Source organism: Erinaceus europaeus, chromosome 19 (assembly GCF_950295315.1).
Source record: "Erinaceus europaeus chromosome 19, mEriEur2.1, whole genome shotgun sequence".
Lineage (NCBI taxonomy): Eukaryota > Metazoa > Chordata > Mammalia > Eulipotyphla > Erinaceidae > Erinaceus > Erinaceus europaeus.
Window position 1 is genome coordinate 21,048,457 of NC_080180.1, and position 26,519 is coordinate 21,074,975.

At 40.9% G+C, this 26,519-nt stretch overlaps 1 protein-coding gene across 14 annotated transcripts in view; it reads left to right on the top strand.

Moving 5' to 3' along the window:
- Positions 1–26,519, top strand: part of PPP1R12B (protein phosphatase 1 regulatory subunit 12B) — a 235,403-nt gene that overhangs the window by 147,102 nt on the left and 61,782 nt on the right. Inside the window, exon 20 of one of the 14 annotated variants that reach the window (XM_060178577.1) lies at positions 11,375–11,640. The exons of the other annotated variants lie outside the window; for them this stretch is intronic. Coding sequence (XP_060034560.1) covers positions 11,375–11,395 — 21 coding nt within the window. The 3' untranslated portion in view covers positions 11,396–11,640. Of the gene's footprint in view, positions 1–11,374; positions 11,641–26,519 lie in introns of those variants that run through there. 14 annotated transcript variants of the gene reach the window in all.

A 26,519-nucleotide genomic window follows, 5' to 3' on the forward strand; every position in this document is an offset into this window, starting at 1 on the left:
CCAATCCCCAACTCCATGTCCTCCATCAGAGAGCACAGCTAGTTCATTCTGGTCCTGCAGCAGGGATGAGCCAGCCAAAGGAAGAACATTCTGTTAAAACAGCACTGTTAGTTGACCAGTTTGGATACTGCTGAGAAAGCAAGGCAATTTTTTCTTTTCTTGGTTTTCAGTTCAATAAAACTATGTCTCCTATTGAGATCATGATGGCTCTCTTCTGTCTTAGCTTGCTTCTTAAGAGTGGTGGCATCTATTATTTATTTTCTTTCTTTCTTTCTTTCTTCCTTTCTTCCTTTCTTTCTTTCTTTTTTTTGCTTCCAGGGTTATTGCTGGGGCTCAGTGCCTGAACTATGAATCCACTGCTCTTGGTGGCCACTTTTCTACGTTGTTGTTATTTTTGGATAGGACAGAGAGAAATCGAGAGAGAAGAGGGGAAGACAGAGAAGGGGAGAGAAAGACAGACACCGGCAGGCTACTTCACTGCTTGTGAAGCCACCCCCTTGCAGGTGGGAAGCCAGGGGCCCGAACCATGATCCTTATGGCAGTCTTTGCGCTTCTTTCCATGTGTACTTAACCTGGTGCACTACTGTCCAGCCCCCCCCCAACATCTATTATTTTCAAAATCAACTCTCCCCTAGACTCTTCACAAAACTTTTGTCATTACCAGGGCTTCACAGCTCCAGGTCAACTTTAAAAGATATGTAGCTATAGACACATCTCGAGAGAGAGATGATAGCACTGAATTGTCCTCTAGTTTTGTGTAGGCTGGGCTTAAGCCTGGCTTGCCCAAATGGCAAAACAGGAACACTATTTAGTGAGCTCTTTTGCCAACCCTTCACATCTTTTTTTAAAATTTTATTGGAGACTGAGAGAAATCCAGAGGAGAGGGGTAATACAGAGGGAGAGACGTCTGCAGTACCACTTCACCACTTGTGAAGCTTCCCCTTTGCAAGTGGGGATGGTGGTAAGTGTTGACTGCTGCATTTTCATCACTTCAAAAAGCTTCCTCATGCTCCCTCTCTGTCCCAAGGGGTAATTTCTGTTTTCTATTTCCATAAACTGGTATTGACGATACATGAATTTTGTGTATATGTTATTTTTTTTTTCATTCAATAATAATTCACTTTAAGGGTAGAAAGGAAACTTTGTTATTTCTCCATGTTTCCAATCTGGGTTAGAATTAAAGTAATCAAAAAATATATAGATTTCTTCCTCTCAAATAAATCAAAAGAAGATACTCTGACAGGGCAGTGATGCACCGGGTTAAGTGCTTCTAGTACAAAGCACAAGGATCCCAGTGAGAGCTCACGGCTCCTTACCTGGAGGGGGTTTGCTTCACGGGTGTTGAAGGAGGTCTGCAGGTGTCTATCTTTCTCTTTCCCTCTCTGTCTCCCCCCCTCTCAATTTTTCTCTGTCCTATCCACTAAAAAAAAATGGGGAGGGGGGAATGGCCTCCAGGAACAGTGGATTTGTAGTGCCAGCATCGAGTCCCAGCAATAACCCTGGTGACAAAAAAAAGAAAGAAAGAAAAGATGCTTTGACCTCTTAATCATATATCATTCGCAGCAGCATGATTAAGAAAACCTTCCTGGGGCCAAGGTGGTGAGGCACCGAATTGAGTGTACATGTTACAATGCACAAAGACCCGGGTTCAAATCATTAGTCAACACTTGCAGGATCGACACTTGCAGGAGGGGAGCTTCACAAGTTTTTAAACAGTGCTGAAGTGTCTCTCTCCCTCTCTGTCTCCCCTCCCTTCTTGATTTCTCTCTGTTTCTATCAAATAAATAAATAAAATATTTTAAAATAGTTTCTGAAAAAAAAAACCCTACTATTTAAGAAAAAAATTTTAATTGATTTAATAATAATCGACAAGATTGTGGGACAAGAAGGGTACAATTCCACTCACTCCCCACCATCAGAGTTCCACATCCCATCCCTTCTGTTGGAAGTTTTCCTATTCTTTGTCTCTCTTAGAATATGGACCTAGGACCAATATGGGGTACAGAAGATGGGAAGTCTGGCTTCTGTAATTGCTTTTCTGCTGGACATGAGTGTTGGCAGGTTGATCCATAATCCCAAGCCTGTCTCTGTCTTTCCCTAGTGGGGTAGGGCCCTCGAGAGGTGGGGTTCCATGACACATTGGTGAGGTCGTCTGCGCAGGGAAGTCAGGTTGGCATCTGCAATTTGGTGGCTGAAAAGTATTAAGATATAAAGCAGAACAAATTGTTTAATAATCATGAACCTAAAAATAAGAATATAGCAGATGAGAATTGGGGTCTTCATGTTGGAAGGATCTAAGAAGTCTGTTTTAGGCATATTCCAAGGGACCCACAACTTTACTAATTTTTGCTTGATCCCTACAGCCAACATATAGGTGAACTAAAGGTATTGTCTGAGGAGATGGTGTCAGAGTTGGAAATAGGACTAGAAAGCTGGATCAAGGAAGAGAGTATCTCCCAAATATGGGAAAAGTATATAAATACTGTTAACTGTAGGCCCCATTGATCTAATCTGGGACCCATAGTCAGCACAGGAGCCTGTGTAACTTCTGTATCCCTGTAGGTCTGAGCTCACATTCTGTGGTTACAGCTAAGAACATTCTAGGCTGCACCCAGTTCAGGACCAGTCTTCCTTGAGTGGCAGAATATGTTGACCCAGCCTCCCTTTGGACAGTGGGGGAAGTTCCTACCATTGTTGTTTCACCTTAATGATAAGGTCCTGCAGAGGCCCACAGAAGTGTCCACAATGCTGTTCCTCATGGAGATGACCAGCAATGGTGGAGAGAGGGATCTGCTAGAGGTCTAGGCCTATCATATCTATGTGGGAACCCTAGGATTCCTTGACTAGTGCCCCGGATGATGGGGTAGCCTGGTAGTGACCAAAAGAGCCATCATTGAAGTATGCTGTCTTTTACCCTTATCTAGATTTTGTAGTCCTTACTTTATCTGACAAAGTAAGTCTGAGAGTGACAGAGGGAAGTGAAATAGAAAGAAGATGAGGAGGCTATCTAGGTCTAAGTAGGAACTATTTGATCAAGTACTTTTTTAGGAACTATTTTGATCAAGTACTGTTGTTGTTTGCTTGTTTGTTTTTTGATCTTGTACATGTTTGCTGCACTTATGGAGTCGCTGTAAACTATTGTGCACTTTTACTTTAGGGTGTATATTTTCCCCTAACTTATGGATACATGTGCTGTATCTCATGGGCCCTAGTCTGTATACAGGTTCTGTGGCCACCTGAGGTGGAATTAAGGCATCTTATGAGTTAGGAAAGGCGTCACCAGAGTAATGGAGCTGAAGGGTTGACATCCCTCACCTGGCATCTCTGGACACCATCCGAAGGAAACATGTTAAGGTGGTACTGGTTGCATTGATTTGGTATCAGAAGATGTGTTATCAAATGGTATGGATCGAGGGAAGCATGAAGGAAAATGAGCCATGCCCCAGAAGCTCTAGGACTGGGAGAAATATGGATTTTATAGAGGATGGGGAAGGTACTTGCGGTCTTAGAGTTTAAAAAGGCAATAGATGGTTATTATTATAACCGAGTTATTTGGGAATTTAGTTGACTTTGAAAATCCCATGTTTAGGATTTACTGTGTCATACAAAACCTTACCAAGTGTTATGTCATTTAATGCTATTTACAAATAACTGTATCTTATATACTAACAAGACCATTTGCTTCTGGTCTTCCTGGTCTAAGACTATAGGTGATTTAATATTTTTATAAAAGTCATTATTAGAAATGTATTAACAGTTTAAGCCCACTGTTAAAATTCAGTCAGTTCACCAATTTGAAAACTTAAGTGCTCAGATTGAAGAATACATACTCAGAACTGGGGTCTATGTATCAAAAAGTTGGAGACACACAATCTATTTTCTCCTCACATATTGATTAAATAATGATTTATAAGACTATAAGTTAGTAGTAGTGTATATTAACACCATTCCTGCCACTAAAGGTCTGTGTCCTTTGGCGTCTATGTCTCCCCATCCCCCCTATAGTGGAGCTGAAAAGCTACCCTCCCCCCTCCCCCAAGAGTTTTTTACTTTTTACTTTGGTGCAATACTCCAAACCAAATTGGTGTTGATTTCTGCTTTGCAATACCCTTTCCATTCTCCTTTCTCAATTTCTTTAACAAAAAATTCTAATATCTTTGAAATTCTTTGTGTCTTTGTGTGTGTGTGTGTGTATAATTATGCTAGAGAACATAATTGTTTATGCAGACTTTTATGCAGAGTTGAGCTTTATGTTCAAGAATGGCCCCAATGTTTATCAATTATATGTTAGAGGAAAGATTAGGTATTTCTTTTTTTTAATTTTTATTTATAAAAAAGAAACACTGATAAAAACCATAGATTAGGTATTTCTATGGTAGTAACACCAGGGAATTTCATTTGGAAACTGGGTACTTAGTACTTCAGTCCAACACAGTACATGATTTTCGTCAAAACCCACCCCCATTGGTAAATGGGGTTTCTAAAGAAGCGTCAAGACTGACAGTGAGTATATAATTTAAAGGCTTAAGCACCTGCTTGACAGAAGTGTTGAAAGTAAATGTAACAGTCTCAATAAGTCTTAATATATCTTTTATCTTGATAAGTGAAAAGGAAATTCAATCTGGATTTTACTGTGAAGAAGGCTATCTCAGTGATACCTGAAAATACTTGTATATTCATGAGTTTTCTTTCCTAGTAATTGCACAGAATGTTTGCTCCAGAAGGCACCACTGTAAGGCACCTGCAGAAGGTGATGACCATTTGGTTTCATCCCCTCCAACCCCCCTCCACACACACACAACACACACATCTTTAGTCTGTTTTCCTATGCTGACCAATGGGTTTATCATGTTGCATTCTTGTCTTTCCCATTTACTCCTCTAGCAGACTGTTTGCAAGCCAATTCTGTTGTATGGTTGAATTTATCACTAGAGGGCACAAGTGGCCAAGAGAAAAGAATTTGGTGGCCTAGCAGATGGTGCACTAAAAAAGCTGAGTTCAACTCAGAATGCTTTTTGTCTCTAAGGAATTCCTGAAGACACTAGCTCATTGAAGTGACATTGTTTGCCTCATAACTCTTTATAGTTTAGAGTTGGAAGGGAATTTAGAGCTATTTCATTTTCCAGTTAAGGAAGCTGAGGAAGGACCAAAGAAGTGAAGCAGTACTCAGGGTGATGTGAGTTCTGCTACACCCAAGAACCGTTTTCTTGGACGGACACAGCGAGCAGACAGACCTGAAGTTCAGGCATACATCCTTCCTTCTCCATTTAGTTTTTCACTCAGCAAGTTTCACCTTTGAGTGAACCAACAGGCTGGGTGCCATTATAAGGGTTCTAGCTGCTGATCTGGGTGAGTGGGGAAACATTGTAGCTTTTTTGTATAGTAGGGATATTCTGCTTGCTATTTTGAGAATACACTCTAAGGAGGTGTGGTTGGAAGAAGGGTTATCAGGTGACTATTTCAGTTAACCAGGGGGGACCATTGGTGATTTGCACCAGAGAGATGTCAGATAGTAAGATAATGGGGAATTTCCATATTACGAATATACTCCCAAGTCAGAATCAACAAGATGTGCTCTCAGGTTAGATATTGGGTAAGAAAAACAGAAAGGATCACGATTGACGTTAAAACTTTTGAGATAAGATATTGGAAGGATGGAATTTTCATTAATGAAATCAACAAATGAAATAAATAGACTTGGAAGGGAGAAGTAGCAGGCTTACAGTTTTGGTCTTAGAAGTATTACATTTACTTGACACATGGAAGTATCAAGAGGAGAGAACAGGAAGTAGGAGTCTGGAATTTAGGTAATAAATATATGTACTTGGATGTGATTAAACATATAGATTGTATTTTAAACCATGGAATTGAATGAGCTCACCAAGTGAATGAATATAGACAGAAAAGATGTCCTAAAGGAGAGTCCTGGGGCCCTCCAGACTTCAAAGTGAGGAGCCATGGAACCAATAAAAGGAATAGATGAATCGTCTCACTTGACGTGGAATATGATTGCAGCCCCCTCCTTTGTAAAACTAAATTGAATAAACTAAACATACACCGCAGTGCATGGTTTTGCTGTTGCTTTTCAACCACCTATATAGGAAATTAGCTGTGAAGTCTAATTGGCCTGTCTATACAACAGAGATGCAGTAGCATCTTTAATATAATATATATATATTTATATATATTTATTACTAAGGGGAGAGATAGAGAGGGGAAGAGACAGAGAGACACCTGAAGCTTTGCTTCACTACTCATGAAGCCTTCCCCCTGAAGTGGGGCACCAGAGTCTTGAACCTGGGTCCTTGTGCACTGTAATGTATGCACTCAACCAGGTGCACCACTGCCTGGCCCACAGTAGCGTCTTGTATCCCAGAGCATCCTCTGATGTCTTTTCATATAAAAATTGCTGCCTTTCTCCTTGTTCATTAACTTATTCATAAAAAATGGATTATTGGACAGGTCAGAGGTATCCCCGGTTCCTTAATACTTTCAATATATATGTGTGTGTGTTCTGAGAACATACAGGAGGAATTTTTGAGAGCAGACTTGCGATAGTGTTGAGACTCTCAAGCATGAGTTCTTGAGTTCAAGCCCTGGCAGTGCATATGCCAGAATGATATCCTCTCTCTCCCTCTCTCTCTCTCTCTTTCTCTCTCTCGATCCTCCTTTATTTCTCATTAATAAACAAAGACATAAACCTTTTTTTAAAAGCAAATGCTTCATATTTTGTTCAGAATTGTGTGAGAACTTGATCAGATATAGCCCCGGTGAATTTCTCCATCAGCCAATCAGACTTTCATGCTTATGCCTAAATTACCCTTCCCAATTATGTTTCTAATAACCCTAGTTTCATAGATCTTTACTACCCCTGCTTCTCCTATCCCCTTTCTCTGACTTTGAATAAATAATAACCCCTTTTCTTATTTGCTTACAACTTCATTTTTCTATTACATCTTTTGCCCTCTTTCAAGCAGCATGTTTTAATCTTATTACTAAATCTTGTAGTATCTTAATCTTTTGGAGGGCTTCCAGCAATTTCCTGCCCATGTTCTGCCACTAGGCAGTATCTTTGTGGTTCTTCTCTTAGGTAAAATCCTCGGACTGTTTGTTTAGCTTTCCCCTCTCTCTGGGGCCTGATTGCCTAATATGGTAAGGTATGTTCCAGACAAGACTGGACTATGGAGATAGAACAGCAGCTTGACTAAATTTAAAGACACGGTAGGGGAACTATCAGATAGTAAGCTACTTATGTAATAAAGCAAGATTTTTTTCACATCATACCATATAGCAGCCACAATCTTTTTTCTTTTTAAGAAAACCTCTCTTCTTTTTAGAAAGTAAAATTATAATGAAATAAGATTTTTTTCCTCCCTCCATCTCTTTATCTTTAGCCAGATAAGAAAGAAAAAAAGGAGAGTGGTTGTTAATTTGTCCCCTTTATGAGAGGACTTTAAGAAGTCTGAGGAGTTGAGTGATATGATTATATGGATATAGAATATAGGGGTAGATCTAGTAAGCAGTGGCTGTTATGTGCAGTCCTGCTACACCCAGCCTTTAGGAGCTAGCAGGCATTCCATGTGTATCAGACAAGCCGACCAAGATTCATACAGCTGTTGACAGTGAGCAGTCCCTATGAAGGTGATGAAGATTGAGAAATGGCAAGCAACCAGCTCGGGGTGTGGGTAGCCAATGTGTGTTGGAGAATCACTCTAGACTTCTCTAGTGTTTGATTCCACTTTAGCCTGGGATGATCTTTCCTCTCACTGCCCATTTGCCATTGCTTCTTACCCATAGTTTCTTAAAATACTGCAGATGCTGTGCATTTCTATATATGGATCCTAACTTGTGCCTTGCTCAAGCCCAAGCTGTGTAAACTGTCCTGAGAGCTAAGTTTCTTTTGGCATATTCCTTTTAAGGAGACCTTGTAATTTTTTTTAACCCACTACCCCATTACATCAGTGAGTTCTGCTTTAGTTGCCAATCTTTTTTAAGATAAAGTAAATTGACCTTCAGGGTATTTATCTGTGCTTTGCTCATATATTTCACCGAAAGATGTGGGAAACTTATCCTAGTAAGAATTGTGTTTTTAACCTCCGGACCCTTCTAATGTCTTCATTCTGCCTCTCATTACCTTCAGTGTATTACTTTATATTGGTGACCTTTAACCTTTGTTGGAAGGATACTGATGAACTTGAAACTTTGCAGGAGCCCTCCCCCCCCCTTTTTTCTTTTTTTAGGATTGCAAAAGAAATTCATTTCATTATAGAAAATAAGTGAATTGTAGAAAAATATCTTTGTACTTTTCTAGTGGGTCTCAAAAGTAGCAGGAGCATTTCTGGAAGAGATTATAAAAATGCCTGGGGGAACTTTCAGGAATCACAATGATGGAGATGGCCTATGTGTGTCTAGTGGGCAGGGGCCAGAGATACCAGACACAGAACAATTATTGTGCAGCTTGCTTGGTTTTTTTCTTTTTTTCTTCAGGGTTATGGCTGGGGCTCAGGGCCTGCACTATGAATCCGGTGCTTCTGCCCAGTGTTGTTTCCCATTGTTGTTGCTGCTGATGCTGTTGTCGCTGGATAGGACAGAGAAATGGAGAGAGGAGGGGAAGACAGAGAGGGGAAAAGAAAGACACCTGCAGACCTGCTTCACCAACTGCAAAGCAACCCCCCTGCAGGTGGGGATCCAGGAGCTTAAACCAAGATCCTTGAGCTGGTTGTTGTGTTTCACACTATGTGCACTTAACCCTTACAACACCACCACCCAACCCCTTTGCTTGACTTCTGACTGTCTCCCTGGACATTTACAGATGAAAACTTCTGTGTTACCTGAGTCCAAAAGCAAACTTGACTGTACATACAGACTTATATATGAATTTTTTTGACAGAGCGAAGTTTTAAAAACTTATCTGTCTTAAAATTTGAAGAAGACTATACTTAGGTCTGTTCATTCCTCATGAAGTGCCATCTGTGTACTGGCACTTAACCAATATGTCCTACAGCTTTCACCTTCCTGATGATTCTTTAATGGGTCCAAGCTTCTTGACTACTTCATAGTGCCTTATAGCATATTGTTGACCCAAGTATTAACACATTGCAATAACTACTTCTCTATACTATGGACACTTTTGTTTCTTCCTATTTTATTGATGCTTTTTAATTTTTTTTATTTATAAAAACATTGGCTAAACCATAGGATAAGAGGGGTACAACTTCATACAGTTTCCACCATCAGAACTCTGCATCCCATCCCCTCCCCTGATAGCTTTCCTATTCTTTAACCCACTGGGAGTATGGACCCAAGGTCATTGTGGGATGCAGAAGGTTGAAAGTAATTGCTTCTGTAATTGCTTCCCCGATGAACATGGGTGTTGACAGGTTGATCCATACTCCCAGCCTGTCTCTCTCCCTAGTCGGGCAGGGCTCTGGGGAAGTGGAGCTCCAGGACACATCGGTGGGGTTGTTTGTCCGGGGAAGTCTGGTCGGCATCATGCTAGCATATTGATGCTTTTTTTTTTTTTTTTTTATGAACTTCATTTCAAAATAGTAAAGATTGGAGTAGGGAATGTTAGAAAATATTTATTACAAAAGGGAATATTTTTCCTGCTATAAACAACAAGGAGAAATTACCCAAAATCAAGGAGAAATTACAGTTTAACATTCTGGTGAATTAACGACTGATATTTTCCTAAAGTTTAAAAAATATATCCGAGACTAACTAATGACATTCTTGAGACAAGGATAATTTTCAGACCGAGTATTCTGGGACCCCATCATTACCTTGGTAATAGTTCTATGATGGCGTCTTCAAAGTACTTGGGCTCAACTCTTTTATCAACGCAGTCAGTTCTGTGATGACTTTGATCATAGAGAGTCTCTGAGAATAATTGTTGTTCTTTCTGCTGGAGTCTTACTTACAAAAAAAAAATTTTTTTTTTTTTTTTTGGTTGATAATATGGCTGGAAAGCTTTAACCATGGCTTGGGCTTAACTAATGTCAGAGTTCTAGCCCCATGATTGAGGTGAAAAGCTTAGCATGGGATTTGCAGCTCTTTTTCAACAAATGGAGTGTTTATAGATTTGCCCCAGCAGGAATCTTGAGCCTGTGGCACTAACAGATGTTGCCTTTAAATCTGTTATTTTGGTAGGACCTACAAAATAGGATAGTTGAGGTGAAAAATGTAAAAATGAGTGGTTACAGTCTGCCAGCCTTAGTTTCTCCATATCATCTAGCTGTCAAATAAGCAAATTTATATGTGTCTTTCACAGAAAAACCATAGTTTTAGATCAAGTATGTTCATTTAAGGTACAAAAATGTTCACAAAGGTGTGTCTTAACAGAACATTACTTTTAAAAATATTTGACTATTTTGGGTGGGGGGAGATAGCATAATGGCTATGCAAAGAGGCTTTCATGCCTGAGGCTCCAAAATCCCAGGTTCAATCCCCTGCACCACCATAAGCCAAAACTAAGCAGTGCTCTGAAAAAAAATACTAAAAAAAATATTGACTTTTTGAGAGTCGGGCGGTAGCACAGCAGGTTAAGCGCATGTGGCGCAAAGCACAAGGATCCCGGTTCAAGCCCCCAGCTCCCCACCTGCAGGGGAGTCGCTTCACAGACGGTAAAGCAGGTCTTCAGATGTCTATCTTTCTCTCCTCTCCGTTGTCTTCCCCTTCTCTCTCCATTTCTCTCTGTCCTGTCCAACAATGACAACAACAACAGCTACAACAACAATAAAAACAAGGGCAACAAAAAGAAAAATAAATAAATATTTAAGAAAAAAACTATAATTTGAGAAAATTGACTTTTTTAAAAAAATTATTTATAAAAAGGAAACACTGACAAAACCGTAGGATAAGAGGGGTACAAGTCCACACAATTCCCACCACCAGAACTTTGTAAAAATTTGACTATTTTGTATTTTAAAAAATAAGAAGATAGACTATTTCTAAGACTTTTTGAAAAGTATGGTGGTTTTTGCTGGAGAGAGCAGACACAGAACTTCAGTGGTGGATATAGCATGGAATTATAACCCTTTAATGTTATTATCTTGTAAAACACTATTGCATCACTAATAATAAAAATGTAAGAAAAAAAGGGCCAGATTGTGGTGCACCTGGTTGAGCACACATGTGACAATGCACAAGGACCCAGATTTGAGCCCCCGTCCTCACCTGTAAGGGGAAAGCTTTGCAAAAGCAGTGTTGGAAGTGTCTGTCTGTCTGTCTCTCTCTCTGTCTCTCTCTCTCTCTCTCTCTTCTCTTCTCTATCCCTTCCCCACTCAATTTCTCTGTCTCTATCCAATAAATAAGCTAAAAATAATACAAAAAAATGTAAAAAAGACTTAAAAAGATGTATTTTGTTTCCTTGCAGCCTCTACTGTTACAGGCGTAGGCTATGTCAACGTCACTAACTACTGAAAAGAAAAGAAGACATTAAAAAAAAAAAAACTCTATTGGAAAATGAACAACTTAAACAAAAACAGTATTCTTGGATCTTAGAACTCTGGTTATCTTTCCGAATTTTTTTTTCAGATGATAGAGACATTTTAAGAAGAAAATATCATGTTTAGATAATTATGTAACTGAATAAAACATTTGATTTTTTAAATTTATTTTCCCTTTTGTTGCCCTTGTTGTTTTTTATTGTTGTAGTTATTGTTGTTGATGTTTATGTCATTGTTAGATAGGACAGAGAGAAATGGAGAGAGGAGGGGAAGACAGAGAGGGGGCGAGAAAGATAGACACTTGCAGACCTGCTTCACCATCTGTGAAGCTACGCCCCTGCAGGTGGGGAGCCGGGGGCTTGAACCGGGATCCTTGAGCCGGTCCTTGCACTTAGCGCCACCTGCGCTTAACCCGCTGCGCTATCGCCCGACTCCCAAAACATTTGATTTTTAAGATGTGTTTTACTTGAGCATTGAGGAACGTGGTATGTTGAGAGTGATGTGTACACTGGGTAGTGAAGAGAATGTTCATGGTGACTTCATGCTAAGCTCCCCATTTCTCCAAGCATCTAGTATGACTACTTGCTGACTTGTAGTCAGCCAGCTCTGCCCTTCTGAGGCCCATGGGGAGGGCGGGTGTTTATGCTCACTTTCCAACAGTGAATATCGAGGAAAGCACAGTGGTAGCAAGCCAGCTTTGTCTTCACCTTTGGCATGTGAGGCTCTAGGTGAGCAGACTTTCTCTGTGTAAGTACTTACTACTTTGAGTGCTGTGTGATCCTTTGCAGCTACTCAGCCTTGCTGTCATAGTGGGAACACAGTCACAGACACTATAGGAGTAACTAGAAGTAACTTTGTTCCATTGAAACTCTGTTTACAAAGCAAGATGGTGGTGGGCTGACCTGACTGAGAGGCAGGACCACAGTCTGTAAACCTTTGCTCTGTCAGTGGTTCAAGAAGTGTTTGCTCATAGCTATATGATTCCAGCTGTTGGTTTTCTCTCACCTAGGAACTCCTCTGACAGTTGGGCATTTCTCCAGTTCCTCTCAGTGTTGACTAGCATCTGCACTCTGTGAGGCAAGAAAAGCCATCTGTTGAGGGAGATACTTTATCTGCCATCACATAGAAATGCACTGTTGAGTTTTGGTCATGCTGCAGGAAACAAGCTCTGAAATGTCTTGAATGAAGGAATGAAAGAGGGAGATCTTCTCCCGTGACATTTCTAAATACTGCTTCTCTGTTTCAGTTCATCACCACTTGAGGAGAATTGTACAGTTGCAGGTTTTCCCAGTATGTCTCTGTCTGCTTTTCTCATCTTGTCCCTTCCTCCCTCCTAAAAGACCTGTCTTTGAGGATAGCTAAAATTACAGTTCGGGGATATATAACCACTTGACATGTGAGGAATTCCTCTTCTTTATAGGCTATGGCTACAAGTAAGTTTGCCTTTAAGCCTCAACAGATTTTTGGAAAGATGCCTGTCAGAAGATTGTAAATTGCTGTCATTCATGTTAATTATAGGTTGTCATTTGAATTCCTCAGTAGGAGTATATTGTGGAATTTATTAGTCTTTTGGACTTGTTAACTTTCAGTCTATAGAATATATGCAGGGACATTTTGTGAGGAGGGGGACTTGTGGAGGGGGTGACAAAAATCTTCAAAGCACTGATCCTGGAATGACTTGAAATGATAGCTAGGAGGAGTGGCACTTTTGGAAAGAGAGACTAAAATTCTGATCTTTCAACAGTGTTAAGGAAAAAAGCAGTGATGAAAGCTGACAGTAATATATCACAGTAATGTCTCATATCAGGTGTGGAAATTGATGATGGTTTGGCATAATTAATTTTGTGCCAAGTAAGCAAAACCAGATCTTTTCTCAAGAATAAATGTCTACATAATGTATGTCTGGTTGTATGAGAAGTCCCTTAGGTCACTGGTGACTTCCACTGCGCTGGAATAAAACTAATGAAATATTGTTTGGGAAACTTATAAATCATTTCTGGAATGCCTCACTTGAAACTCAGGTCTCATCTAGATACTGACAGCCAGTAAGTTGAACATTCTCAGTGATAATTTCCAAATAGGAAAGGCTTCTGTAGATATCTTTCTTGTATTGTCAGTATGTACAATGAGGGTCATTTGTTTCTGATACAGATTTTATTTAAGCAACTCCCCTAAAGATTCGAACTATGGGATGTGGCAGGGGGTGGAAAGCCTGGGAATCTATTGTGGAAATCTTCTTGGTAGTTTAAACAGGCAAGTTAACAATCATTATTCCTGAGGATGTGTTTGGGGACTGGGAGAACCCCAGGTAGGACATTGGCAATCAGAATTTGTTTGTTTGTGTTGCCAGAGCACTGGTGGTACTGGGGATTGGATCTGGGGCATTTGTAGCCTCAGGCATAAAAGTCTTTTTGCATAATGACTGTGCTATCTTCCCCAGCTCAGCATATGTTTACTAATATCCTGTTTCTCATCAGACTCACATTTTAATAGATCAGGAAGTATTCCTAGACTTGCAGTGGAGTGATCCAAGTAGGCAGTTGGACACAAGAATCTCACATTCATGGGAGTTGTTAGCGCTGTGGATATATATAATGAGCAGGTGTTTGCTTTTTGTTTTAGTCATAGCTGGGGCTTCATCATTTTGAACTGATTTTCTACAAACAGAAAAAACAGACAGAGGGAGAAGGGAAAAGGTAACCACAGCACTGAAGCTTCCTCCAGTGAAGGGGGTCCAGACTGGAACCTGGGTTGTGCGCGTGATGAAGCAGGCTCACTCTCCAAGTGAGCTGTCTTACCTGCTTCCATGTAGGACACTGTTGGAGAGTGGGGTTACCGGTGGCACACGAAGGGACCTTGGAGTCACCTCTTCTCTTTCTGCTTCCCCAGAAATGGACACTTGACCCACAGAGTACTAGTCTCGAAGGTTCTGCAGGACAGCCTAATACCTTTCAGGAAGTCTTTGGCTTGTCTGGCAGCACACATGTGCTCAGTCAGCATATAGCTCTTGATCACTCATTTTAGGTTCAGCATTATGCATTAGGAACACAGAAATATCAATATGATATTTCCGGATATGATTCCTGTCTCTCACGGTACTCACGTTTTGATGGATCAGGAGCTGTTTTCCCTAGACAAACCAGTGGAGCTGTCAAGGAAGCAGCTGATGATAGAAATCTGCTTCCATGCAGGCGTTAATGATGTACCTAGAGCAAATACTGGAGAAGCTCTGGAGGTGAAAATTTGGAAGGTATCATCAGCCGGCTGATAATTTGAAGCTAGGCAGGACCAGAGAAATAGCTCACCAGGTAGGCCCAGGCTCAAACCCGGACACCACATGGGTGGTACTATGGCACCAGAGGCTTCTCCGGTGCTGTGGGTCTGTCCCTCTCTCTCTTGACATTTTGTCTATCTGGATTAAAGAGAGAGAGGGAGAGGGAGAGAGAGAGAGAGAGACTGACCCAGAATGGTAAAATCATATATATATATGTATGGCTCCAGTTCCACAGTACAGTAATTTTATCTGTAAAGGGGCTGTTTCTTTTCATTTTTTCTTTTTTTACCAGAGCACTGCTCAGCTCTGGCTTATGGTGGTGTGGAGGATTGAACCCAGGACTTGAGAGCCTCAGGCATGAAAGTCTCTTTGCATAACCATTATGCTATATCCCCACCCCATGAAAGCTGTTTTCTAAGGATAAAGTTGGTTCTCAAGCCCCCAGTGCTATAAGGCAGGCATTGGTGCCCTCTTCTGAGCGACTGTGGGTTGGTTTCACAATGATTCTGAAGCTGGGCAGGCAAAGGAGCCCATTCCCCACACTGGACCTATCACAGGGCTTGTGGGGCATTAAGGAAAACTACTGCTGTTTGTTTGTCTTTTTTTAAACATATGTATATGTTAATGTTTGATTGGACAGAGAGAAATTCAGAAGAAAAATGGAGAGGGAGAGACAAAGAGAGACACCTGCAGCAGTGGCTCACCACCTGTAAAGCTTTATACCTGTAGGTAGGGACCAGGGGCTTAAACCTGGATCCTTGTGCATGGGACCACATGCACTCAACTGAGTGTGCTGCCCACCAGCCTATCCCTGATTTTTGTTCTTTAAGACAGTTCAGAACAGAGGCTTGGTGCACCAATGTTGAAGGGACAGGCTGAGGGAGGAGAAATTCCCATGAAAGGATTTGTAAGGAACTAGAACCAGGACAGCACAATGTTCCAACAAAGAAAGGCATCAACAGTTTCAAGGACTCTGACCTTAATAGAGCTCAGACAAGAAGGTTTATGTGACTGGAAAAACTGCCTTGATCCTGGCCTGGTGTCAGGCGTGTAAATCTAGGAGGCTGAAGTTTTTTGTCATCAGACCTCTCTACCTTCTTTGCACAGACCACAAAAGAAATGCCCTCTCTATCCCCTTGTCCATATTTACCATTAATCTTGCTTATGGCAGGTAAACTCGACAGCCAGAAAGTAGATGAGACAGAGTGAGAGGGCAGTGAAACATGTTGATTAAGAGCCTGAACTCTGGAGCCGAGTTATTTGACTTCAGTTTCCTGCTCTGCTTACATATGCTGCTGTGCCTCAGTTTCTTTAGCTCTAGCATGGGAGAAACAGTAGTACCTATGACATAGGTCATTGCTTTAAATGAGATACAACAGAACAGTACCTGGCATGAAGTAAATAAATGTTCAGTAAATGCTAGTTGCCATGGTAATGGCAAAGCGGCAGTGAACACTTGTTTTAGCGGTAGGGTCAGAGGGTGTCTGCATAGTATAGCCCCCCTACACACACACACACACACACACACTGGCAGTAGAGGTTTTGTTGTCAAATGTGCTAGGAAGGCAGACTATCATAGTTCTTTGTAGTCACATCTATTTTTGCATGTGTAATCCACATTAAGTTAAAGAATCTTGAAATAGTAGCCTAAGAGGTGGCATAGTGGGGTAAGTGTTGGACCCTGAAGCATCAGTCCTGCATTCCATCCTTGTCAACACCTATGCCAGAGTGATGCTCTGCTTCTCTCCCTTCACCCCCGCCTCTCTCTCTCTCACACACACAGTGTAAAAATAAATAATAGGGCCTTGAACTATCCAGTGGGTTTGGCATTCAGATGTGCTGCTGACTTGTAAGAGCAGTTGGGGGTTGGGGGGTTGTCAGGGAAGCAGTGTTATCTTTGTGATTGTCTGTGTGATGGTTCTGATGAGTTGTCTAGGGGTTGATAGCACCTAGTTAATAACTATTTGCTTTGTGGGCAAAGATCCAATACAGTTTGCTGATAAAGATCTTTTTGTTTTCCTTCCTTCCTTCCTTCTTCCCTTCCTTCCTTCCTTCCTTCCTTTATTTATTTTTTATTAAAATCTTGAAGAGTTTAAACAGATCTAACGACCATGATTGGCAGACTAGGAAGAATGAAGGATTCCATGTTTTACTCTGAACTGATTTCTCCTAGCAGTCCTATACTTTTATTTATTTATTTATTTATTTAATTAATTAATTTATTTATTTATTATTGCCACCAGGGTTATAACTGGGATTATATCCATGGCTCCTAGTGGCCATTCCCCCCTTTTTTTTCTTTCTTTCTATTTTATTTTGCTTTTTGACAGGACACAGAGAAATTGAGAGAAAGGAGGAGATAGAAAAATAGACAGCCTGCAAGTGGGGAGCAGGGGCTTGAACCCAGATCTTTGTTCATGGTGACATATGCACTTAACTGAGTACACCACCTCCCACCACCACCCCCATTGTATTGTATTTTTTTATTTTTTATTTATAAAAAGGAAACATAGGATAAGAGGGGTACAACTCCACACAATTCCCACCACCAGAACTCTGTATCCCATCCTCTCCCCTGATAGCTTTCTTATTCTTTAGCCTTCTGGGAGTATGGACTCAAGGTCATTGTGGGATGCAGAAGGTGGAAGGTCTGGCTTCTGTAATTGCTTCCCCACTGAATATGGGCATTGACAGGTCGATCCATACTCCCAGCCTGTCTCTCTCTTTCCCTAGTGGGGAAGGGCTCTGGAGAATTGGAGCTCCAGGACACATTGGTGGGGTTGTTTGTCTGGAGAAGTCTGGTCGGCATGATGCTAGCATCTGGAACCTGGTGGTTGAAAAGAGAGTTAACATACAAAGCCAAACAAATTGTTGACCAATCATGGACCTAAAGGCTGGAATCATACAGATAAAGAGTTAGGGGGTCCTCCATTTTGTAGATAGCTAGTAGGCATATTTAGTTATATTCCAAAGGGCCTGTTGCTATACTAGTTTTTTTTTTTTTCTTTTTTCCCCTGAGCCTGAAATCTGATATGCAGGTAGATCCAAGTTATTGTCTGGGGAGATGATGTCATGGCTGGAAAAAGGACCAGAAAGCTAGATCAGGGGAGAGAGTAGCTCCCTAATAAGGGAAAGGGGTATAAATATTGTTGACTGTAAACCCCATTGATTTGATGTGATCTGGGGCCCATATTCAGCTTAGGAGCCTATGTGACCTCTGCATCCCTGTAGATCTGAGCTCACATTCTGTGGTCATGAGTAGGAATATTCCAAGCTGCCCCAATATTGACCCATCTTCCTCAGGTGTAACATGGAGTATGTTGTCCATCCTCCCACGGAGGCTGGAATATTCTCTACCATTGTTGATCCAAGTTGAGGGCAAGGTCCTATGGGGGCCCACCAAGGGGTCTTTTATTTATTTATAACAATGGAAATATTGACAAGACCATAGTAAGAAGGGTACAGTTCCACACAGTTCCCACCACCAGATCTCCGTATCCCATCCTCTCCCCTGATAGCTTTCCTATTCTTTCTCCCTCTGGGAGTATGGACCCAGGATCATTGTGGGGTGCAGAAGGTGGAAGGTCTGGCTTCTGGAATTGCTTGCACACTGAACATGGGCGTTGGCAGGTCGAGCCATACTCCCAGCTATTTCTCTTTATCCCCAGTGGGACAGGGCTGGGGGCGGGGAGCAGGGTTCCAGGAATCATTGGTGGGGCTGTCTGCTCAGGGAAGTCAGGTTGGCAGCATCTGGAACCTGGTGGCAGAAAAAGAGTTAATATATGATACAGAACAAATTATTGACTAATCATGAACCTAAAGGCAAGAATATTGCAGATAAAGTGTTGGAAGACTCTATTTTTGGAAAAAGCTAGTAGGTGTTAATTTTAGGTATATTCCAAGGGGCCCATGACTTTACTAATTATTGCTTAGGTCTGACAGCTAACATGCAGGTGGACTGGAGAGGTACTGTCTGGAGAGGTGGTATCATAGTTGGAAAAAAGGACTAGAAAGCTGAATCAGGGAAGAGAATAGCTCCCAAATATGGAAAAAGTGTATAAATATTGTTGACTGTAAACCCCATCAATTTGATCTGGTATTGTATTTTTAACAGACCACTGCTAAGCAGTGGCATATGATGGTGCAAGGGATTGAACCTAGGGCTTTCAAGTCTAAGGCATTAAAGCCTTTTTGCATAACTGTTGTGACCTCTCATCCACCTCCCCTGCAATCCTTACTCAACATTTCAGCTTTCTCTCCTTGTCTAGAACAAATGGTAGATCAGATTCGTACCTGTTCCTGCGAAGATATTTTAAAGGAAATATATACATACATATATATATTTATACATATATATATATGTATGTATATATTTATACATATATATCTGAAGTAGAGGATATATATATCCTCTACTTCAGATGACTATTTTCCCGTGTTATGCCAACAATTATGAAATGTGAGATTGACTGTCAATTATCAGGCTTTTGTTACCAAGTGTTATTCAGACCTCCCTTGTTTTTCTCTGACCGTGTTTCCACCCATTTTGTGTGTAATTTACTTGTTTACAGAACACTTTCTGAGAGAAAAGCTAATTGAGGAAGTCCTGCTAAGCCACTGCAAGATTATTCTTAACTAAAGAACTTTTTATAGAGTGTGCACTTGTGGGAAAGGTCTGGGTTAGTCTGGATCAACTATCTAGAGGAACAAATAAAAACAAAAACTATGAGAATAATATGGAAAACTTCACCTCCTCTCTCTCCCCTCTTTATTTATATCATCACTCAGAAAGTATCACTTGTGAGACAAAGCTGGATAACAGATAAGCATCATGAAGAAGCCAAGAACTGAAAGTTGAAGCGTTCATCTTTACCATTAATACAAGCACATAGCCATGTGGCACACTGTGCTAGTGATTAAATTCTTCCTACTTTTTTCTACATTAAAGACATTCTTCCAAAATTTACTTCCTGCAATTTAAACAACTGAGATTGCAGAAATAAATTCATTTAGATAGTAATGCCTATTAGAAAATGATTTGTTGGGAAAATACAAGTAATTATCAAAGCTAAGGGGATGTCTGTAACCTCACTAGTATTCAGAACTATAAATTCAGGTTACAATGAAAAGGATTTTTTTCACTAGCTCAGGCAGGGCTTTGAGCAGATAATAAATAGTTGATACGAAATTACAGTGGAACACACCTGCTCATATTTTACTGTTGGGAATGCAAATCAATACTTCCTTTTTGGAAAGTAAATTGCCAAACTACTCTATGTCCCAGTTGACCCACAATTTCCACTTACAGAAATCTGTCTCCAGGAAACAGTCCTAAGTATGAAAAAAAGAGAAAGAAACCCCACTTTATATACAGAGATTTTTATTGCAGCATATGTTATATGTAGCGTTATAAACATTTGCTCATTCTAGAAGTACTTGAGTACCTCTTGGGTTGAAGGCTGTTTGTTAGGTTACTGTTGAACAAAACAGATGGGGTCCATTTAGCTATTATATAATAGTGGGAAAATTGCAAACAACCTAAATGTCCAGTATTCTGGCAGTAGTTAAGTAAACTATGACTCATGCATACAGTGGAATACTGTGAATCATGGTTTGCTTTACCATTCTCCGGCTACTAGCTATCTGGGGTTGTTTGGGAATAGATTGGAGTGTGAAGCAGTTATCGTTTTCGTTTGTTTGTTTGTTCTGGTTTGGTTGCCTCTGGGGCTTCACCATTTTCGGCTGGCTTTCAGATAGGAGAGAGGCATAGAGGCAAAGAACCAAAGCACCAAAATTCCCTCCAGTGCAGTGGGGACCACACCCGAGCCGGGTCACCACACGCAAAGCAGGTGCACTATGAAAGTGGACTGTTTTGGCTCCATGAGGTAGCCATTTAAACACTAGATAGTGGAACCTGGATAAATGCTTATGGCCTAAATATTGTTGAATGCCCAAGTCATTAATTTTATAGGCATATGATTACAGCTATACTTATGAAAGAACACCAGGCCCAGGTAAGGAAAAAGACTAGGAGAAAAGGCACCCACGTGGTTATTTCTCTTGTGAGTAGCTTTTTTTTTTTTTTTTTGTCTACTTTCATTTCTGAATTTTCCCTAGTGAACCTACTACTTATATGACTGTTTTCCCTATTTTATTTAATGATTTATGAGCTAATTTGGTGAGAGATGAGGATAGCTCTGTGCCAGATGACATGCCCAGGGCCTCCAGTTTCCAAGGCAAGTGCTCTACCCACTCACTGAACCACCTCCCCAGCTACTGATTTTTTTTTCCCTTAAAAGCTTTGGCAGCACAAACTTGTTTTGGCTTGTATAAAAGCAAAAACTAGAGTAGCCTTGACATGAGCCAGCTGGGAATTTTTTTCAGAGAATATCATCCCTTTCTCTTAGTGGGATGCCTATTTCTGCTATGGTTAAGTCTCAAATAGTGTAAGAAGGGTGTGATTTGCCTATGACATCTGTCTCCCCATTGGTTGCCAGGGTTGAGTCAGCTGATCTGGCTGACGAGATGGGTGTCCCCCTCCCCCTTCAGCTCCCTGTGTGTCTCCCTCAAAACTGTGCTCTCAAAGAGGGCAGGACAAGGGTATAGGCGCAGCTTCGCTCATCTGCTGGAACATCTAAAGAGATTCTCAAGGTCAAACTCTATACAGAAATCCGCTGTACACCCACCACTGATCTAATTGGTATCATACATACAGCCATGTAAATGCAATATTTCCAGCTCATTGTAACTCAGAAAACATCTGTAGAATATTATCTGACAGCTGGAGTTGAGGCTGGCTATATGTTACTTCTCTATCCCTCACACCTAGAAAGTCACAATCAGCCTGGGTTTTTCCTTTTCTTTTTTGACTGTAAGGTGACAAAATTAAACCGTTTGCATAAATTTACATTGCAAACCATGGACAGTGCTCTGAGAAGCTGTGAGGCTTGTTCTTGCCACCGTAACCCAGTTTTTCCTTCCTCATTCTCCTTTCTGCAGTTCCACCCATTTGAAGTTTCTAATTGTACTGACCTTACAGCGTGTCGGCCTCCTCACAGCTCGTGACTTTGGTGCCAGCTGCTTAACTTTATTCCTACCTGCCCTCTGCTCTGCTCAGTTGGAATCCTGCTTTTGGTTGTTGTTGTCATCGTCTTCTGAACTATTAGTGACAGGCATGTTTGTAAGAAAAGATATCTTTCCTTTTGTTATATCGGGGACTCGTGGGGGGGGATTTGTTTTTGGTCTGAACTGGTTTGCTTTTCTCCATTTAAAGCTTAGATCATGTCTCCTCCCATGGAGATACCAGGCACCAGCAGACTGTCTTTTGCAGAGTGGTGATCAAACAAAGCCATGAATTTGGTGTTTATGACTTCCAGTTGCTTTGAAGACTGATTTCAGGAATGCAGGGTTTTCTCCCTATACTTGGCATGACATTTCCTTAGCAAACGGAATAACAGAGTGCTTGGCCTACTTCTAAGTAGCAGACTGTTGAGGTCACAGGCAGTCATTTCTGGAATTGACTTGAGAAGAGAATTCTAGTCCAGCTCCCTTCGTTTACAGATGAAAAACTTGGGGCCTAAAAAATAGAGGGAAAGGGCGGCTTCACCTAAGCTATACAATGACTTGGTGGCAGAGAAGGACTAGAACAGTGCTGGATTTCCAGCCTAGCATTCTTTCCACTCCGTTGATGGCTGTCTTCCAGCCACAAGAGTGCAGGTTGGTACCTATTACAGCACTCTGCTGGTCGCAGTGGCTCTTTCCACTGCTGTGGAAAGCACCCTTTTCTTTCACTCAGTCTGATTCCATTTATGGGAAACCATGCTGCCACTGTTTGTACACAGGTTTATAATAAACTCAGCTGCTACGCCACCTTGCTTATTTATTTTTAGCCTTTTCCTCCATTCCTGATTCCCTAGTGTATGTATTTTCTCTCAGTTGAACCTTCAAATAAGGGGAGTACTTCCCCTCCACACTTGATTTTTAGTTTGAATTTTGTCTGATGAGACTAGGGTAGTTGTTATTTCAAAAGGAAAAGCCAGACTAAGACCTCCAGATCTGGGTGACAAAATGTGGACACTGAATCCTTCCATTCCATCCTAAACATAAGAAAAGATGGGTGGGGCCAGGCGGTGGCATGCCTGGTAAAGTGTGCAGGTTACTGTGTGCAAGAACCTGGGTTCAAGCCCCCTACTCCTCACCTGGAGGAGAGAAAGCTATACACATGGCCTCCCTCTCTCTCCCCTTTCCTTCTCAATTTCTCTCTCGCAACAACAAAAAATAAAAGGAGGAAAAAAGAAAATAATTAATTTTTAAAAATGACAGATGATTAAAAAATTAAGTGCCTAATCATGCTTGTAAGAGAGTCTGTTTGAGCCAGTAGTGAAGAGAAAAGCCACTATGATAAGAGAACTGTAAATGGATATAGGCAATTGGGATCAGGTTTTGTCACAGAGATTTTGTCTGCTCAAATGAATCTAACAACACTTTTCTGTCTGAGGATGTGGACTGGGTGAGTTCAGCTCACCCCACTAGCCTCACAGAGACAAGCAGCTTGTTTCTGCCCAGAAATAGGGGAGGGTAGGCAGAAGCAAGCACAGAAACCCACACAAGCTAGGACTCAGCTCTAAACCACATCAGGGCTAACTATCCAGAACTGGCCTACTTGGATGCGAAGAGATCCCGAGCTCTCAACAGTATCTTAGCAGGTCTAAGCTGAGACAACTTAAAACTGCTCTATGGAGAGTTAAGTACTCACACTTTAAAACTGTCATGGAACTTGAGTCTGTAAAACATTACTAAGAAATCCATAAAATTTAAGACCTTGGAAAGCAGCTGGGAGACCCAGCCAATGAGAAAATTTATACCTAAGACAAAAGATAGAAGAACAAAGAGAGTTCAAAAATAAGTTCAAAAATAAGTCCTCACCTTATAAAAGAAGTTAAATTAGGGGGCACAGCGGGTTAAGTGCACATGGCACAAAGTGCAAGGACCAGCGTTAAGGATCCCGGTTTGAGGCGTGCAGGGGGGTTGCTTCATGGGCAGTAAAGCAAGTCTGCAAGTGTCTGTCTTTCTTTCCCCCTCTCTGTCTTCTCCTCTCTCAATTTCTCTGTCCTGTCAAACAACAACAGTGGCAACAATAACAACGAGGGCAACAAAAATGGGGAAAATGGCCTCCAGGAGTAGTGTATTCATAGTGTAGGCACCGAGCCCCAGCGATAACTCTGGAGGCGAAAAGAAAGAAAGAAAGAAAGAAAGAAAGAAAGAAAGAAAGAAAGAAAGAAAGAAAGAAAGAAAGAAAGAAAGAAAGAAAGAAAGAAGTTAGATTAAAAAATAAATATGAATAACACTTAGAAAAGTTTGGAAGTGAAAAATACAATGCTGAAATGGGAAATAGGAATGGAGAGATACTCACTTCTATGTTAAGAGCACAAAACTTGGCATTCTTGAGACCCCAGAGTCCTAGGTTCAGTTCCTGACACTGCCGTGTGCCAGAGCTGAGCTGAGCTATTTGACCTCTCAAACTCTCCTGCTTGCTTATAAAAGTAAATAAATACTGAAATGGAAAAAAAGACTGCAATATTCAAATAAGAGACTGTGCAGCCTTTTTTTAATATATAGCTTAAGAGAAAATCAGTGAATTGGACATTAAAATGGAAGAAATTGTTCAGAATGCAATTTAGGAATAGTGCTACAACTAATAAAAGAAGTGACGGTAACCTGGGGCCCTCTAACCTAGTATGTTTGCAAAGGAAGGAAGGAAGGAAGATAACTGATGTCGAAAATTTTTCCAGGAATGCAGGTATGAGTCCTCAGAATAGAAAATATGTATAGCAGGATAAATAATCCCATAATTACTAGTAATCTCCATGGTGAAATTTTAGGACATGAATTATATAGAGATAAGTTTAAATGTCGAGAAAATATATAGATACTAGACAAAGGAATGACAGTCAAATTATCAGTGGACTCTGGCAGTGGAAGATACCAGGAGGTAGAATAGTATCTTCAAAGAGCTGTGGAAAGATAACTATGAACCTATAGTCTTAGTGATTTATATACACAATGAGAACAGAATAAAGGTGTTGCAATTACTGCAAAGACTGGCTGCTCATCTCACAAATGCTTGAAGAACTAAAGGATGTTCTTCAGCAAAAAAAGAAAAAAAGAAAAAAGAAATACAGAAAGAAGTGAGCTACAAGAAAGAACATGTTAAAATATGGTGATAAGGGGGCTGAGGGGTAGCACACCGGATTAAGCGCACATAGTTAGGAATCACAAGGATCCGCTCACTCAAGGATTCCAGTTAGAGCTCCAGGCTCCCCACCCCAGGGGGTCGCTTCACAAACAAGTGAAGCAAGTCTGCAGGTGTTCATCCTCCCCCATCTCCCCCTCCTCTCTCAATTTCTCTCTGTCCAGCAACAACAGCGATAACAACAATAACAACAACAATGGGAAAAAATGGCCACCAGGATCTCAGTGCAGGTACTGAGCCCCAGAGATAACCTTGGAGGGAAAAAAAATACACACACACACATATGGTGGTAAAAACGAATTATTTGCAGTATACACAGATATTTAAGACCTGAAATTAATGTGCTACATGGTGATGGTTTCTCAAGTAAATGGTAAACAGAGGGAAAGAAGGTAAAAATGGTCTGTGTGAATATTAAGACTGATTAAAAATATCATGTGGAAGAACATTAAGTCAGTAAACATGAAAACTTATTTTAGGCAGATGATCTTCTGGGAAGTTTTAAAATACCAAACTCACTCAAGAAGAACAAGGAAAACATAAAAGCTTAAAAAAAAAAACTCCTAAAGAAAATTTAATAATTTAACTACCACCATGGCAGCTTCTGAGCAAGACACTAGACCAGTTTGGGGAGAAATTTTATGAACTTTTCAAGGAACAAATACCAAAAACTTGCCTTTCACAGGCTATTTCAGAAAATAATGAGCAAGTCAGAACCCACATTTAATTATCTTGCTTCCAATTTGTTTAGAAACAATAGAAGAAGGGAACTGGAAACCAGGGTCAGGAAAAGCAAACATAATCCCCTCACATAGCATTAGAACAGTGAAGAAACATCGGGCAGATTAAACTGAGGTGGTGTAAGTTTCACAGCTTAGCCTGTCAGCCTGTGTTATCGCCCTCTGCCTGTTTGCTCTTTGAGTCTTGAAGATTTCTTATGAGATACAGTGATAGAAGCAGAGAGAACAGGACCAGAGCACTGCTCAGCTCCGGCATAGGTAGCACCAGGGACTGAACCTGGGGCCTCAGGCATGCAAGCCCTAGGTTCTTTCTCTGGGCTGTCTCCAAGAGCTCTGTTCTTAGAGCCTTAATTCCAGTTTAATGATGGAGGTTAGAGAATACTATGACTTAGTCTGTATTAGATCAATAATATGTATTTATAAGATAATTAGGTTACTACTAGTCTGTGACATGGAAAAGATATTTAGCTTTTACATTTAAGTATCTGCTAACAAAACATGCAGAAATTGCCTCTGATCTTAACTCTCTAAACACATTGTTGTCACCACCTGAATTGAGTAGCCCAGGAGGTAACACTGCAGTACCCCGCAAACAACTTAAAATAGTGCCTGCGACAGTCACATAGCAGTTCTAATAGACCTTTTGTGCTCACAGAAAACAGGATGTGGTTTTATGTATGTGAGCCTGTCATCCCAGAGCTTAGTTCTCTGTGTTGTGTACCAAGCAGCTGACTCCAGGAGTCTAATTAGTTTGACCCCCACATTGTTCCCCACAAACATTGCCATGCCTCATGAACCCCGCAAGC